This window comes from Heterodontus francisci, chromosome 31 (genome assembly GCF_036365525.1).
Source record: "Heterodontus francisci isolate sHetFra1 chromosome 31, sHetFra1.hap1, whole genome shotgun sequence".
Taxonomy (NCBI): domain Eukaryota; kingdom Metazoa; phylum Chordata; class Chondrichthyes; order Heterodontiformes; family Heterodontidae; genus Heterodontus; species Heterodontus francisci.
The window spans coordinates 9,824,485-9,839,772 of record NC_090401.1 but is presented as its reverse complement, the minus strand read 5'-3'; the positions used below and the strand labels follow the sequence as shown (position 1 = coordinate 9,839,772).

Below are 15,288 nucleotides of genomic sequence, written 5' to 3'. Positions count from 1 at the left end.
TTCACACTCTCTCTCTCTGTATCCGGACTCTCATCATCACAGCATTTTCTCTCTCTCTCTCTCTCTATCAGGTCTCTCATTATCTCAGCATTTTCTCACTCTCTCTCTCTATCAGGTCTCTCATTATCTCAGCATTTTCTCCCTCTCTCTCTCTATCAGGTCTCTCATTATCTCAGCATTTTCTCACTCTCTCTCTCTATCAGGACACTCATTATCTCAGCATTTTCTCACTCTCTCTCTCTATCAGGACTCTCATTATCTCAGCATTTTCTCACTCTCTCTCTCTATCAGGACTCTCATTATCTCAGCATTTTCTCACTCTCTCTCTATCAGCTCTCTCATTATCTCACCTTTTTTCACACTCTCTCTCTCTGTATCCGGACTCTCATTATCTCAGCATTTTCTCACTCTCTCTCTATCAGCTCTCTCATTATCTCACCTTTTTTCACACTCTCTCTCTCTGTATCCGGACTCTCATCATCACAGCATTTTCTCTCTCTCTCTCTCTCTATCAGGTCTCTCATTATCTCAGCATTTTCTCACTTTCTCTCTCTCTCTATGAGCACTCTCATTATCTCACCTTTTTTCACACTCTCTCTCTCTGTCAGCACTCTCACTATCACAGCATTTTCTCTCTCTCTCTCTTTCAGGACTCTCATTATCTCAGCATTTTCTCTCTCTCTCTCTCTATCAGGACTCTCATTATCTCAGCATTTTCTCACTCACTCTCTCTCCATCAGCAATCTAATTATCTCAGCATTTTCTCACTCTCTCTCTATCAGCTCTCTCATTATCTCACCTTTTTTCACACTCTCTCTCTCTGTATGCGGACTCTCATTATCTCAGCATTTTCTCTCTCTCTCTCTATGAGCACTCTCATTATCTCAGCATTTTCTCACTCTCTCTCTATCAGCTCTCTCATTATCTCACCTTTTTTCACACTCTCTCTCTCTGTATCCGGACTCTCATCATCACAGCATTTTCTCTCTCTCTCTCTCTCTATCAGGTCTCTCATTATCTCAGCATTTTCTCACTTTCTCTCTCTCTCTATGAGCACTCTCATTATCGCACCTTTTTTCACACTCTCTCTCTCTGTCAGCACTCTCATTATCTCCGCATTTTCACACTCTCTCTCTCTGTCAGCACTCTCACTATCACAGCATTTTCTCTCTCTCTCTCTATCAGGACTCTCATTATCTCAGCATTTTCTCTCTCTCTCTCTCTATCAGGACTCTCATTATCTCAGCATTTTCTCAGTCTCTCTCTCTGTATCCGGACTCTCATTATCTCAGCATTTTCTCACTCTCTGTCACTCAGCTCTCTCATTATCTCACCTTTTTTCACACACTCTCTCTCTGTCAGGACTCTCATTATCTCAGCATTTTCTCACTCTCTCTCTATCAGCTCTCTCATTATCTCACCTTTTTTCACACTCTCTCTCTCTGTATCCGGACTCTCATTATCTCAGCATTTTCTCTCTCTCTCTCTCTCTATCAACACTCTCATTATCTCAGCATTTTCTCTCTCTCTCTCTCTCTATCAGGACTCTCATGATCTCAGCATTTTCTCACTCTCTCTCTCTGTATCCGGACTCTCATTATCTCAGCATTTTCTCACTCTCTCTCTATCAGCTCTCTCATTATCTCACCTTTTTTCACACTCTCTCTCTCTGTCAGGACTCTCATTATCTCAGCATTTTCTCTCTCTCTCTCTATGAGCACTCTCATTATCTCAGCATTTTCTCACTCTCTCTCTCTATCAGGACTCTCATTATCTCAGCATTTTCTCACTCTCTCTCTATCAACACTCTCATTATCTCAGCATTTTCTCTCTCTCTCTCTTTCTCTCTCTCTCTCTCTCTCTCAGGACTCTCATTATCTCAGCATTTTTTCACACTCTCTGTCTCTATCAGGACTCATCATCTCAGCATTTTCTCACTCTCTCTCTATCAACACTCATTATCTCAGCATTTTTTCACACTCTCTCTCTCTATCAGGACTCTCATTATCTCAGCATTTTCTCACTCTCTCTCTATCAACACTCTCATTATCTCAGCATTTTCTCTCTCTCTCTCTCTCTCTCTATCAACACTCTCATTATCTCAGCATTTTCTCTCTCTCTCTCTCTCTCTCTCTCTCTCTCTCTCTATCAGGACTCTCATTATTTCAGCATTTTCTCACTTTCTCTATCAGCACTTTCATTATCTCAGCATTTTCTCCCTCTCTCTCCCTCTCTCAGGACTCTCATTATCTCAGCATTTTCTCACTCTCTCTCCATCAGCACTCTTATTATCTCAGCATTTTTTCACACTCTCTCTCTCTCTATCAGGACTCTCATTATCTCAGCATTTTCTCATTCTCTCTCTCTCTCTCTCTCTCTCTCTCTCTCTCTCAGGACTCTCATTATTTCAGCATTTTCTCACTCTCTCTATCAGCACTTTCATTATCTCAGCATTTTCTGACATTCTCTCTCTCTATCAGGACTCTCATTACCTCAGCATTTTCTCACTCTCTCACTCTCTCTCTATCAGGACTCTCATTATTTCAGCATTTTCTCACTCTCTCTATCAGCACTTTCATTATCTCAGCATTTTCTGACATTCTCTCTCTCTATCAGGACTCTCATTATCTCAGCATTTTCTCACTCTCTCACTCTCTCTATCAGCACTTTCATTATCTCAGCATTTTCTGACTCTTTCTCCCTCTCTATCAGCACTCATTATCTCACCATTTTATCACTCTCTCACTCTCTATCAGCACTCTCATTATCTCAGCATTTTCTCTATCTCTCTCTCTCTCTCTATGAGCAATCTGATTATCTCAGCATTTTCTCACTCTCTCTCTCTATCAGCACTCATTATCTCACCATTTTATCACTCTCTCACTCTCTATCAGCACTTTCATTATCTCAGCATTTTCTGACTCTTTCTCCCTCTCTATCAGGACTCTCATTATCTCAGCATTTTCTCGCTCTCTCTCTCTCTTTGAGCAATCTGATTATCTCAGCATTTTCTCACTCTCTCTCTCTAGCAGCACTCATTATCTCACCATTTTATCACTCTCTCACTCTCTATCTGGACTCTCATTATCTCAGCATTTTCTCACTCTCTCGCTATCAACACTCTCATTATCTCACCTTTTTTCACACTCTCGCTCTCTATCAGGACTCTCATTATCTCAGCATTTTCTCACTCTCACTCTCTCTATCAGGACTCTCATTATCTCAGCATTTTCTCACTCTCTCTCTCTTTCATGACTCTCATTATCTCAGCATTTTCTCACTCTCTCTCTGTCAGCACTCATTATCTCTGCATTTTCTCTATCTCTCTCTCTCTCTCTCTATGAGCACTCTCATTATCTCAGCATTTTCTCACTCTCTCTCTCTATCAGGACTCTCAATTTCTCACTCTCACTCTCTGTCTGGACTCGCATTATCTCAGCATTTTCTCCCTCTCCCTCTCTCTCTATCAGAACTCTCATTATCTCAGCATTTTCTCACTCACTCTCTCACCATCAGCACTCTCATTATCTCAGCATTTTCTCTCTCTCACTCTATCAGCACTCTCATTATCTCAGCATTTTCTCACTCTCTCACTCTCTCTATCAGCACTCTCATTATCTCAGTATTTTCTCACTCTCTCTCTATCAGCACTCTCATTATCTCAGCATTTTCTCACTTTCACTCTCTCTCTATCAGCACTCTCATTATCTCAGCATTTTCTCACTCTCACTCTATCAGCACTCTCATTATCTCAGCATTTTCTCACTCTCTCTCTCTCTCTCTATCAAGACTCTCATTATCTCAGGTTTTCTCACCTTCACTCTCTCTGTTAATAATCCATGATGCGTTGATTCAAGGTTACATTCAGAGCATCATTGGAGGTTTGAGAACATCATTGTGAACATCAACGCAAGCTCGAGGAACAGCATCTCATCTACCGATTAGGCACACTACAGCCTGCCAGACTGAACATTGAGTTCAATAATTTCAGAGCATGACAGCCCCCCATTTTACTTTCATTTTTAGTTATTTTGTCTTCCTTTTTTTTACATTCCTTTTTACATTTTTTACAATCTTTTTTTGCATTTATTTCATTTCATCTTAGTTTGTTCAGTTTGCTTACCCACTGTTTTTTTCAGGTTGTTTTTCTTCAGGTTTGCACTTGCTGCTGTTCAATATTCAGTATATTCACACCTAATCTGTACTAATGCTTTGTCTTTCAACACACCATTAACATATTGTTTGCCTTTGCTCCGTGATCTTTTGGTCAGCTATGTGGCCTGGTCCAATCTGCACCTTCTCCTTTGTTATCTCTTGCCCCACCCCCACCTCACTTGTTTATAATCTGTGACTTTTCTAATATTTGTCAGTTCCGAAGAAGGGTCACTGACCCGAAACGTTAGCTCTGCTTCTCTTTCCACAGATGCTGCCAGACCTGCTGAGTGATTCCAGCATTTCTTGTTTTTGTTTATTGGAGGTTTGATTTGATTGGTTGCTCAGTTCAGATACATCCAATCCTTAAGGAAATGTAGTGTAAATACCCACAGCTTATTGCTGGTTTGGTTTGGCTGTTCATTGTGCTGTGCTTCCTTTCTGAGCTCTCGAGCTGCAATGCCTCCACTCCATGAAGTTGTGTGTAGTTGCCCTCTCACCTCTGAGTCTCTGGGTTCACGTCCCACTCCTGGACATGATTGCAAAAATCAAGACTGACAATCTAGTGCTGCACTCAGCATGTACTGTCCTATTGGAGATGCTGGATGCAGCATTAAACCTCATCTACATGTTCTGGTGGATGTAAAAAATCCGGTGGTGCTATTTCGAAGAAGAGCAGGGGAGTTCTCCTTGGGGTGTCCTGGCCAATAATTGTCCCTCAATCAACATCACAAAAACTGATTATCTGCTTATTATCACATTGCTGTTTGTGGGAGTTTGCTGTGTGCAAACTGACTGCTACGTTTCCTACATTACATCAGTGACTACACTTCAATAAAGCACTTCATTGTCTGTAAAGCACTTTGAGATATCTAGTGGCTGTGAAAATTGCTATAGAATGGAAGTCTGTCTTTCTTTCTGTGCATAGCTATTGGTTCACATGAGTTTTCCCATTTTGAATAAGAGATCTGGTTGTGCTGTGCCATAGGACAGTGGGTGCTAGTGTCTGCCTGACCAGTTACAGTGCCCTCCCCTCCCCAAACCTACTCAGCCCAATTAAGGGGATAAGATAAGAAAAATTTATGGACACAAAATGCATTTAGAATGAGTTACAAAAGTCAATTGAAAAAAACTTATCTAATTTTACAGGTTACACTAACAACAATCGGTTATGGTGATAAAACACCACAAACATGGCTTGGTCGAATGCTGGCAGCAGGATTTGCACTATTAGGAGTCTCTTTCTTTGCTCTACCAGCTGTAAGTATATAGAACTGCTGTCGGCAGCTGCTACAAACAGCTTACAATGAAGTTAGGAATCACTGCCTTAAGTTAAAACAAACTGGCGACAATGCTTTTACAGTTCAGAAGTTAAACCCTTCCAGTTTCCAGTTCTAATTTTCAAGTACATTGTGTGATATTGTAAGTTTTCACATTGATTGTTCATCACAGGCCATAACTCGAACTTTCCTGAAATTGTGTGCTGGCTGTTGGAATCCGATGTTCATTTATTCAGGGGCTGGCTGGTGAAGGGAGTTAGAATAATAGAAAGATAGATCACAAAAGGAGGCCATTCAGCCCATTATGTCTTTGAAAGAGCTATTCAATTCGTCCAACTTCCTTGCTTTTTCCCCATAGCCCAGCAAATTTCCCTTCTAAAATATGTATCCAATTCCCTTTTGAAAGTTATTAATGATTCTGCTTCCACCGCCGTTACAGGGAGTGTATTCTAAATCATATATTTCTGCATGTCACCTATGGTTCTTTTGTAGTTGGAACTGTCCTTCCGTCTCTGGGACCCAGACGCAAATCTGGTTTAGACTAACGGTTGAACATCTCCTCCTGCTGCTGCAAGGATCCTACTTGAAATCAGTTCGGTGGTCTCAACCCAAATCCCAGTGGGCTTGAGTGTTGACTTCAAAATTCCCCCAATTAACTTTAAAAAGCTAAGCTCCACAGCATTCTCAGCAGAGATGCAGCAACAGGACGTGTTGACATGCTTATAGGCTTTATTTACTCTCTGCTGTGCTGGATCTGGTTTCTAAAACAAGTACAGCCATCTAGTGGCAGGGTGTGAGTTCACTCTCAATCCCAGCCTAAGTAAGCACAAAATCCACAAAAAATGTTATTTAAAAAAAAATGTTTGGCTCTTTACCTTTTTATAATTATTTCTGATTGGCTAAATTAATGGGCCCCAGTGAGTCATTCACTAAATGTGCTGCCCTGTGTGCTACTGAGCAGTACAGGGTGATCCTGATTACTGCTGAGTTTCATGATCTCGGCTGGGGCAGTGGCAGAGATGCCATAACTAAACTCAGCGCCCTAGGCTAAGAAGGAGAAAAATCAGCCAGAGGGTTCTTCTAATGCTTACTACACAGTGCATATCAGGTAAGGACAGTTTTGTGTTTATTTCTGCTGCCCCATGGTCAAATAGACTGTCATCACTCACTGTCCAAGCTTACATGTGAAGAATGATCAGTCGGATCAGGTAGTGTAGAGATGCTGGCCTTCCTGCAAGAGTTAGCAATTTCAGGAAAGGAGGATAGAAAGTCAGAAGGAAAAAGTAATACTTTAATATCTGACTCTGATATTTTCTTATCTTACCACTCACAATACTGACAATGTGCAATTTAGACCAATGCTGGGTCTCCGAATAGTAACTGACTGTGATGTGTTGCTTGCAGGGAATTCTGGGTTCAGGGTTTGCTCTCAAAGTTCAAGAACAACATCGACAGAAACACTTTGAAAAAAGAAGAACCCCTGCCGCTAATCTCATTCAGGTGAGTGTAGAATTACGCACTCTGTCAGCATCATGTGACATCAATTGAGTGCAGGTTACAATCACGATAAGCTGTTTAAATGGTCAGATAGTGTCGTCATGCTTTGTTACCTAAGACTCAGAGCTGGAGACAGGCTTTGAGCAGAAATTTGGGATTGGGCTTCACTGCAGTGAGAGACATAAGGAGGCTGTAATAGGAATAAAGAAAAGGCTTTCACCTACCAAGCCCCACACTACTGCTGGCATCCATTACAGCTGAGAAAGAATAATCATAATAGTTTCTATCCCAGGGTTTTAAGGCAATTAGGTGAGAGCATTGCAAATGCCCTAATTATAATCGTCCAAAGTTCTCTCGATTCAGGAACAGTTCCTTTACATTAGAAAAGTGTGCATGTCACTGTGCTATTTAAGAATAGTGAAAGAGGGAAATCAAGGAATTACAGGCCAGCTAGCCTAACACCTGTTGTTGGGAAATGACTAGAGTCTACAATGAAGGATAGACACCTTGAAAAATGTCAGCTGATCAGAGTGAGCCAGCATGGATTTGTAAAAGGTAGGTCATGCCTAACAAAACTGATGATTTTTTTGAAGAGGTAACTAAAGTCGTGGACAGTGGAATGTCTCTAGGTGTTACATAGACTTCCAGAAGGCATTTGATAAAGTCCCTCACATGAGACTGTCGTTAAAGTTGAAGCTCATGGAATTGAAGGTAAAATATTGACCTGGTTAGGCAATTGGCTGAGAGGCAGGAGAGAGAGAGTAGGGATAATGGGAAGGTATTCTAATTGGCAGGATGTGACTCAGAGTGGTGTCTCGCAGGGACCTGTGTTGTGGCCTCAACTATTTACCGCCTTTCTTAACAGCTTAGATGATGTATTAGAAAGTTACATATCCAAATTTGCCAGTGACAAAAAGATAGGCAGCATTGTAAGCAGTGTAGTTGAAAGTGTAACATTACAAAGAGATATCGATAGACTTACTGAATGGGCATAACTGTGGCAAATGGATTTCAATGTCGGCAAACGTGAGGTAATCCACTTTGGATTACGCACTCTAAAAGGATAGAACAGAGTACTGTCGAAATAGTGAAAAGCTAGAAACAGTGGAGGTCCAAGGGGATTTGCAGGTGGGGGGTATCCAGGTATAGAGATCATTAAAATGCCATGAACAGGTACAGAAAATAATCAAAAAGGCTAATGGAATGCTGGTCTTTCTATCTAGAGGAATGGAATACAAGGGGGTAAAAGTCATGCTTCAGCTCTACAAAGCCCTGGTTAAACCACACCTGCAATACTGTGAACAGTGAACATCTTAGGAAGGATATATTGGCCTTGGAAGGAGCACAGCATAGGTTTATCAGAATGATACTTGGACTCCAAGGGTTAAATTACGAGGAGCGATTGCACAAACTAGGGTTATATACCCTGGAATCTAGAAGCTTAAGGGTGTTTTGATCAAAGTTTTCAAGATATTAAGAGGAAGAGATAGGGTAAATAGAAAGAAACTATATCTGCCGTTTGGCGAGTCTAGAACTAGAGGGTATAGTCCAAAAATTAGAGCCAGACCTTAATCAATAGTAAATTGTCAATCTGAGATTGATAGATTTTTGTATATGGAGTTAGGCCACAGATCAGCCATGATCTCATTGAATGGCAGAACAGACTCAAGGAACTAAATGGACTCCTTCTGTTCCTTTGTTCTTATGTAATGGAATAGGGAGAGGAGGGAGAGTTGGGATGGGAAGCAGCTGCAGTGGAGGAGAGCTTGAAGTTATGGAGTAGGAACAAGACTGGCTACAAGGTAATGCTGGAAGAAGGTCTGCTCCTGAAAACCAAAATAGCTGAATAATTTGACTTTCAGTACTTAGTCACCTTAAGTGGGTTGCTAAAAGGTCACAACAGCTTGAAGCTTTCCAATCACATACAAGCTTTATGTTTAAAATCTAAAACCTCCATGGCATTATCAGCTCTGTAATCATGTTAAGAATTCCAAATCCACAACACACTGTTATGGAACAGCCATTGCACAAGGTTTCGCTAAGTGCTGCTGCTGAAGTTTCCTCACTGCAGGAAGAATTCTGGCCAACTTCAGTGACGGCCAGTACAGTTGCAGAGTGAACATGAATAGGGTCCTGAAAGATATCCACAGGGAGCTGATTGAATTGGCACCTTGATATCTTCTAAAGAACAAATATGCAAACATTGATGCATCCACCATTTAAGTTTAGTTGGATCTTGCCAGTGTTATGATCAGGTGAGAGGGGTCAAAAGGCCCCTCTGGTCCTGCTCTTTGTTTGACTGCAACAGGATTTATTTCTTTTAAACCCAGTTCACTGAGTGTTTTATGATGCAGTGATCATAAAAGAACCAATCGGACAGGTTTTCTTGAATTTAAACAAGAAGGAGGTTAGTTTATTCTACTTAAAAATCAAAACCCGATCTAAGTAAAAATAATAAACTATGCTCCAGCTTTCATGCACAGACACAGAGGAATCATACACGCAAACAGGTTACAGAGTGAAGAAGGATAGATTGGCTGGATTAGAGTCCAGAACAAATAAAGCAATATACAGTCTGTGGAGTCTGGTAATTCAGTTGTCCTCCAGCTGAATTTGTGGTCCTGAAGTTTCTGGCTGGTAGAGATGGTCACCTGGTTCAGGATTTTCTTGGATATAGTGATATAGATGGTTTTCTCCCCAGAATCTCTGTCTGCAATAATGATAGACTTGGATGTTTTGCAGCCCGCAGACAGAATTCGAAACTTTCAGTGTTGCCTGGAGAGAGAGACAGACAGACCCCTTTGGGTCTTGTACTGGTTAAAACTCAAAAGCTCATCTCATGTATCCAAGAGAAATTCCAAGTGTTCACACAGATTGAGAGACTGTCACATGATTGTCCCAGTGTATTCTCTTTTGCACTTTAATGAGATCCACGTCCAAGAATTCTAATCTCTCTCAGGTGTTATTGATTCAATGATTATCCCTTGAGGTTCGTCTCCACTGGTGTTAATGTTCCAAGATGGCTTTGAATGTCTTAGGTAGCATTCAAACTTCTCAAGCCATTGTTCTGATTGAGGGCTATTCAGACATGTGTCTCCACCTAGCTACCTTGGAATGTGAGGTATTTCAATGCAAATTGTGGTGGCCATCTTAGCTGCATTCTTTTTAAAAGTTCAATTTAGGTTTCCAACTGATGAATCAAAAATCATCGTTCAGCATAGCACATTCATGACGTGCTATAACAAGTGCTGTAAATTCAGCCCATAGAGTAGAAGAAACCTGAATCTCTCTTCCCCAAATGGCTGTGAATCCTGAGACAACTGGAGCTTTAAAAACTGAAACAAATACATTTTTGTTAAGTAAAGCATCAAGGGATTGTAGAGCATCAGGAAGGAAAATAAAGTTAAGGTGCAGATCAGCCACGATGAATAATGCTGGTACAGGTTCGAGGAGCTGAATGACCTTGTCCTGTTTATTTATTTAGAGATACAGCACTGAAACAGGCCCTTCGGCCCACCGAGTCTGTGCCGTCCATCAACCACCCATTTATACTAATCCTACATTAATCCCATATTCCTACCACATCCCCACCTTCCCTCAATTCCCCTACCACCTACCTATACTAGGGGCAATTTATAATGGCCAATTTACCTATCAACCTGCAAGTCTTTGGCTGTGGGAGGAAACCGGAGCACCCGGCAAAAACCCAAGCGGTCATAGGGAGAACTTGCAAACTCCGCACAGGCAGTACCCAGAATCAAACCCGGGTCGCTGGAGCTGTGAGGCTGCGGTGCTCACTACTGTGCCGCCCTAATGAATCTTGGAACATTAACACCAGTGGAGACGAACCTCAATGTTCCTAATGTTATTTTGTTCCCTCATTCTCCCTTGCCTCATATGTTCTACAGGTTTTTAAATGTTAAGCTATAACTAATCCTGTGTAGTTGCAGTCCTTTTGCATTCTTGAGATCCTGAGGTGGAGGGCCAAGGCCTATATTACAGTAAATGTAAAGCGTAAGAAGAATAGACAAGAAGGCAATGCAAATCAGGAGCTTAATATTTAAAAATGAGATCCCGCCTCCAAGAGCTGCCAGCCAATCAGAGGGCTGGCAGCTCCGTAATATCGACAGCACCACCAGAAGCCGGTACTGCAAGAGACCTTGGACCAAGGCCCAATACTGGAGCCCGGAACCAAGGTAAGTGAGGCGGGGTCGCCAGGGCCAGACTGGAAGCCCCCGGCGGTGGGAGGGGTGTGGGGGTTGGGGAGGGGAGGCATTTAGTGCAGGAGGAAGAGGTTCAAGGAGGTGAGGGCTTTCCTGGTGGGGGCCTTCTGTGGGCTGCAGATTTCTCGGTAATAGGCCACTCAAGGGCCTCAAGTGGCCTCTGGGCAGGAAGGTCGTCTTCAACCTATCCCACTCCTGACAAAATTGTGTTGCGATGGGAAGGCGAGGCAATGGGGAGGTGACGGGCCCACCGTCCCCCGCCCAGCAACCCCCCCCCCCCCACCTCCGCCACCTTCCATTTCAATTCTATGGGTTCTCCCGCCTCTGAAACTATCACCGGTGGGCCCATAATATTCAGCCCTATATGTGAAAAAGTGCTTCCTGATTTCACTCCTAAATGGCCTAGCTCTAGTATGAAAATTGTATCCCTTTGTTCTTAATACCCTCACCAGAGAAAATTATTTCTCTGTATCTAGCCTATCTAATCTCTTTAATATTTGAAACAGAGAGGACATAACTCCAGAGGTTTGGAGATCTCTGATCAAGCGTATGAGATAACACTTGATTTTGATAGTGTGAATCTAGTGAAGGAAGATATGCCCCCATCTTTGAGGTGCAATATCTGGATGAATAAGTGGAAGAAGGTAAGAGGAGCATTGATTAAGGTAATGGGAATAGAGTGAGAACAGTTGTGGTAGCGATGGGTTAAAGACAGAATGAAAGAAGGATCCACTCCCTGATAATCAGTCTTTTCTTGTGCACAGTCCGCCCTGCGTTTGTATAAACCAATGCTTTAGCTTTTCTTTTGCTATCGAGTATTTTTCTGGTTGCCTACCCCAAACAACTGCTCATATTCCCTGGAACTAGGGACTGTCTAGCCTTGACTCTTTTCTCCGATTTTTCCCATGTCTTTTCAGGGGGTACAGTGTCTCCTGCTCAGTGACTCAGGCTAGGAACTAAGTAGAGCTGAGCGCAACCCTCAATGTGTTCCCACTCTCTGACCCTCAATCTTTCTTGAGTCTGCAAATCCTGAATCTGTCCCCACCCTTTGTCCTTGAATACTCTCCTTGGCAACCCTGACTCTGTCGCCATTTCCTGAATGTGAACTTGCCTTCGCTCTGTGACACTGGAGTGCTGAAAGGCTGTTGCTCATCACCATCGTGTGTTCTGAGTCAGATCACAGCTGACTCATTGTCAGCTGATCTCAACCCTGAAAGTACACCCTACAAATCTCCAGCATCACTTGATTCATATGGGAATTTTTAGTGAGATACTGAAATAACATGTTATTCATGGCAGTGATTCAGTTTACCAGGTGCTCTGTTTCACATACACTTCTCCATGTTTCTGTCTGACCAGCCCTTCTCAGTGCTATGACCTAACCAGTGTTGCTCCCTGCCTCAAATGTGTTTGGCATCCCTGCTGTGACTTCTCATATGCATGATGTATCATTCATCAAGATAGTTGCACAGATTGACATTGTAACCTTGGTACAATAGGGCGACACAGTGGCGCAGTGGTTAGCACCGCCGCCTCACAGCTCCAGCGACCCGGGTTCAATTCTGGGCACTGCCTGTGTGGAGTTTGCAAGTTCTCCCTGTGTCTGCGTGGGTTTCCTCCGGGTGCTCCGGTTTCCTCCCACAAGCCAAAAGACTTGCAGGTTGGTAGGTAAATTGGCCATTATAAATTGCCCCTAGTATAGGTAGGTGGTAGGGAAATATAGGGACAGGTGAGGATGTGGTAGGAATATGGGATTAGTGTAGGATTAGTATGGGTGGTTGATGGTCGGCACAGACTCGGTGGGCCGAAGGGCCTGTTTCAGTGCTGTATCTCTAAACATAAACTAAACTAACAGCCCTGCAGAAATGTGCTCACCTTAGATACCTGTTAGTTGGTCTACAAACCCTTTAGCATTAAATGTGGCCATCAATTTTGTTTCTAGCACTGTCGAGAAAAACAGAAGAATACAAGAAAACCTGTTTGTTTACTTTTCCGCAATTTTAGAGTCAGTTTTCCTCCCATTTTCCAAATCTTTCCTTGGTCTGGTGGTTCAGATCCTGCCTTCAATCCTCAATTTGTTACGGCCACGTGGTGAGGGATGTGGGTGGTTCCCACTATTCAACTCCCACCTGACCCCAGCAAGTGTTTTTTGTTATTAGGATTTTAACCCCTTTGTGTTTTATTTTTCAAATAAACAGACAGCAACAGGTTTTCTTGTAGGTTTAAAACAGAAGATTAATTATTTATTGAGCAATCTGCCTTATCCCGAAATTGTCGCAAACACACACATTCACTCACGTACACACATACAAGAAGAGACAGAGAGGAAAAGAGGTAAGTGGTTTTAAGTGAGATAGGGTTTCGGGGTTCATGGTAAACCTGTTGAATTCTTTCGGAGGTCTAGTTCTCTTTGGTTGCAGGCCTGAGGTGTTTGTAGATTTCTCTGTTGGTTGAAGGTTCAGTTTGAAGAGAGTGGATCACTTCCAATTTATTGTCGCACAAGTTGAAAATGTAATATTTACAGGAAGGCAACCTCTTTGGCTTGCTGAATTTTCTCCCAGCTGTCAGCTGGACAGGCTTTCATGATGTTTGTCCTGATTCTTTTTCTCTCTCCGGAGAGCTACTTTTAAGGTCAAAATGATCTTGCATATTGCCTCTGTTTAGAGATGTACATCTCCCTCTCTATGGTGACCCATAATGGCCCAGGATGTGGCTACTTCACACCTTCTTTGTTTCAGAAGAACCCATTTAATTCAAGAATATTTCAGAATGGGCGTAATTGACACCTCTTAACCTGGTTCGGCATCCTTTGTTCTAAACATTTTGGCAATGTTCCAATACACATGTGGACATCTTTTTCAGCATTGTCTTTAATTTAAAAAGGTCAATTTTTGTTACTCTTCAGTTTGAGTCTGTACTTTTTATCGTCATTGTACTTCTCGAGGGCATGGCATGGTAATTTAATACAGGGTTCTAATCAATCCTTTAGTTTCCTTAAAACTAGTTTTGAAAAAGCCAAAAACTCTTCAGTTCCTCTTCAAGCAAGTTAGAGAGATTGAGCAACTTGCCTTAACTCATTCTTTGAATCTGAGCTGTACTTCCACAAATAAGAAGAAATTTCATCACTATGACATCTATGTAAGAGTTGTTTTAAATACGATAAATGAAAATGAAAACTTAGAATTGTTTTAGAGAAATATATTTTAACATGATGACATTATTCCCGCTTAGGCTACTTCACCCTTTCATAGAACATAGAACAGTACAGCACAGTACAGGCCCTTCGGCCCACGACGTTGTGCCGAACCTTTAACCTACTCTAAGATCAAACTACCTACATACCCTTCATTCTACTATCATCCATGTACCTATCCAAAAGTCGCTTAAATGCCCCTAATGTATCTGCTTCTACTACCACCGCTGGCAGCGCATTCCACGCACCCACCACTCTCTGTGTAAAGAACCTACCTCTGACATCTCCCCGAAACCTTCCTCCAATCACCTTAAAATTATGCCCCCTGGTGATAGCCCTTTCCACCCTGGGAAAAAGTCTCTGACTATCCACTCTATCTATGCCTCTCATCATCTTGTACCCCTCTATCAAGTCACCTCTCATCCTTCTTCGCTCCAATGAGAAAAACCCTAGCTCACTCAATCTTTCTTTGTAGGGCATGCCCTCCGGTCCAGGCAGCATCCTGGAAAATCTCCTCTGCACCCTCTCTAAAGCTTCCACATCCTTCCTATAATGAGGCGACCAGAACTGAACACAATATTCCAAGTGTGGTCGAACCAGGGCCTTATAGAGCTTCAGCATAACCTCGCGGCTCTTAAACTCAATCCCCCTGTTAATGAAAGCCAACACCCCATACGCCTTCTTAACAACCCTATCAACTTGGGTGGCAACTTTGAGCGATCTATGGACATGGACCCCAAGATCCCTCTGTTCCTCCACACTACCAAGAATCCTATCTTGAAGCCTGTATTCCGCATTCAAATTCGACCTTCCAAAATGAATCACTTCACACTTTTCCAGGTTGAACTCCATCTGTCACTTCTCAGCCCAGCTCTGCATCCTGTCAATGTCCCGTTGCAACCGACAACAGCCTTCCACACTATCCACAACTCCAGCAACCTTC

General features: G+C 42.4%; 1 protein-coding gene across 1 annotated transcript in view; it reads left to right on the top strand.

Moving 5' to 3' along the window:
• The window catches only part of LOC137347025 (potassium voltage-gated channel subfamily KQT member 4-like), a 307,740-nt gene that overhangs the window by 109,346 nt on the left and 183,106 nt on the right, over positions 1-15,288 (top strand). The window contains exons 6-7 of the mRNA XM_068011033.1: positions 5,302-5,412; positions 6,837-6,932. Of these exons, the coding sequence (XP_067867134.1) occupies positions 5,302-5,412; positions 6,837-6,932 (207 nt within the window). The remainder of the gene's footprint in view (positions 1-5,301; positions 5,413-6,836; positions 6,933-15,288) is intronic.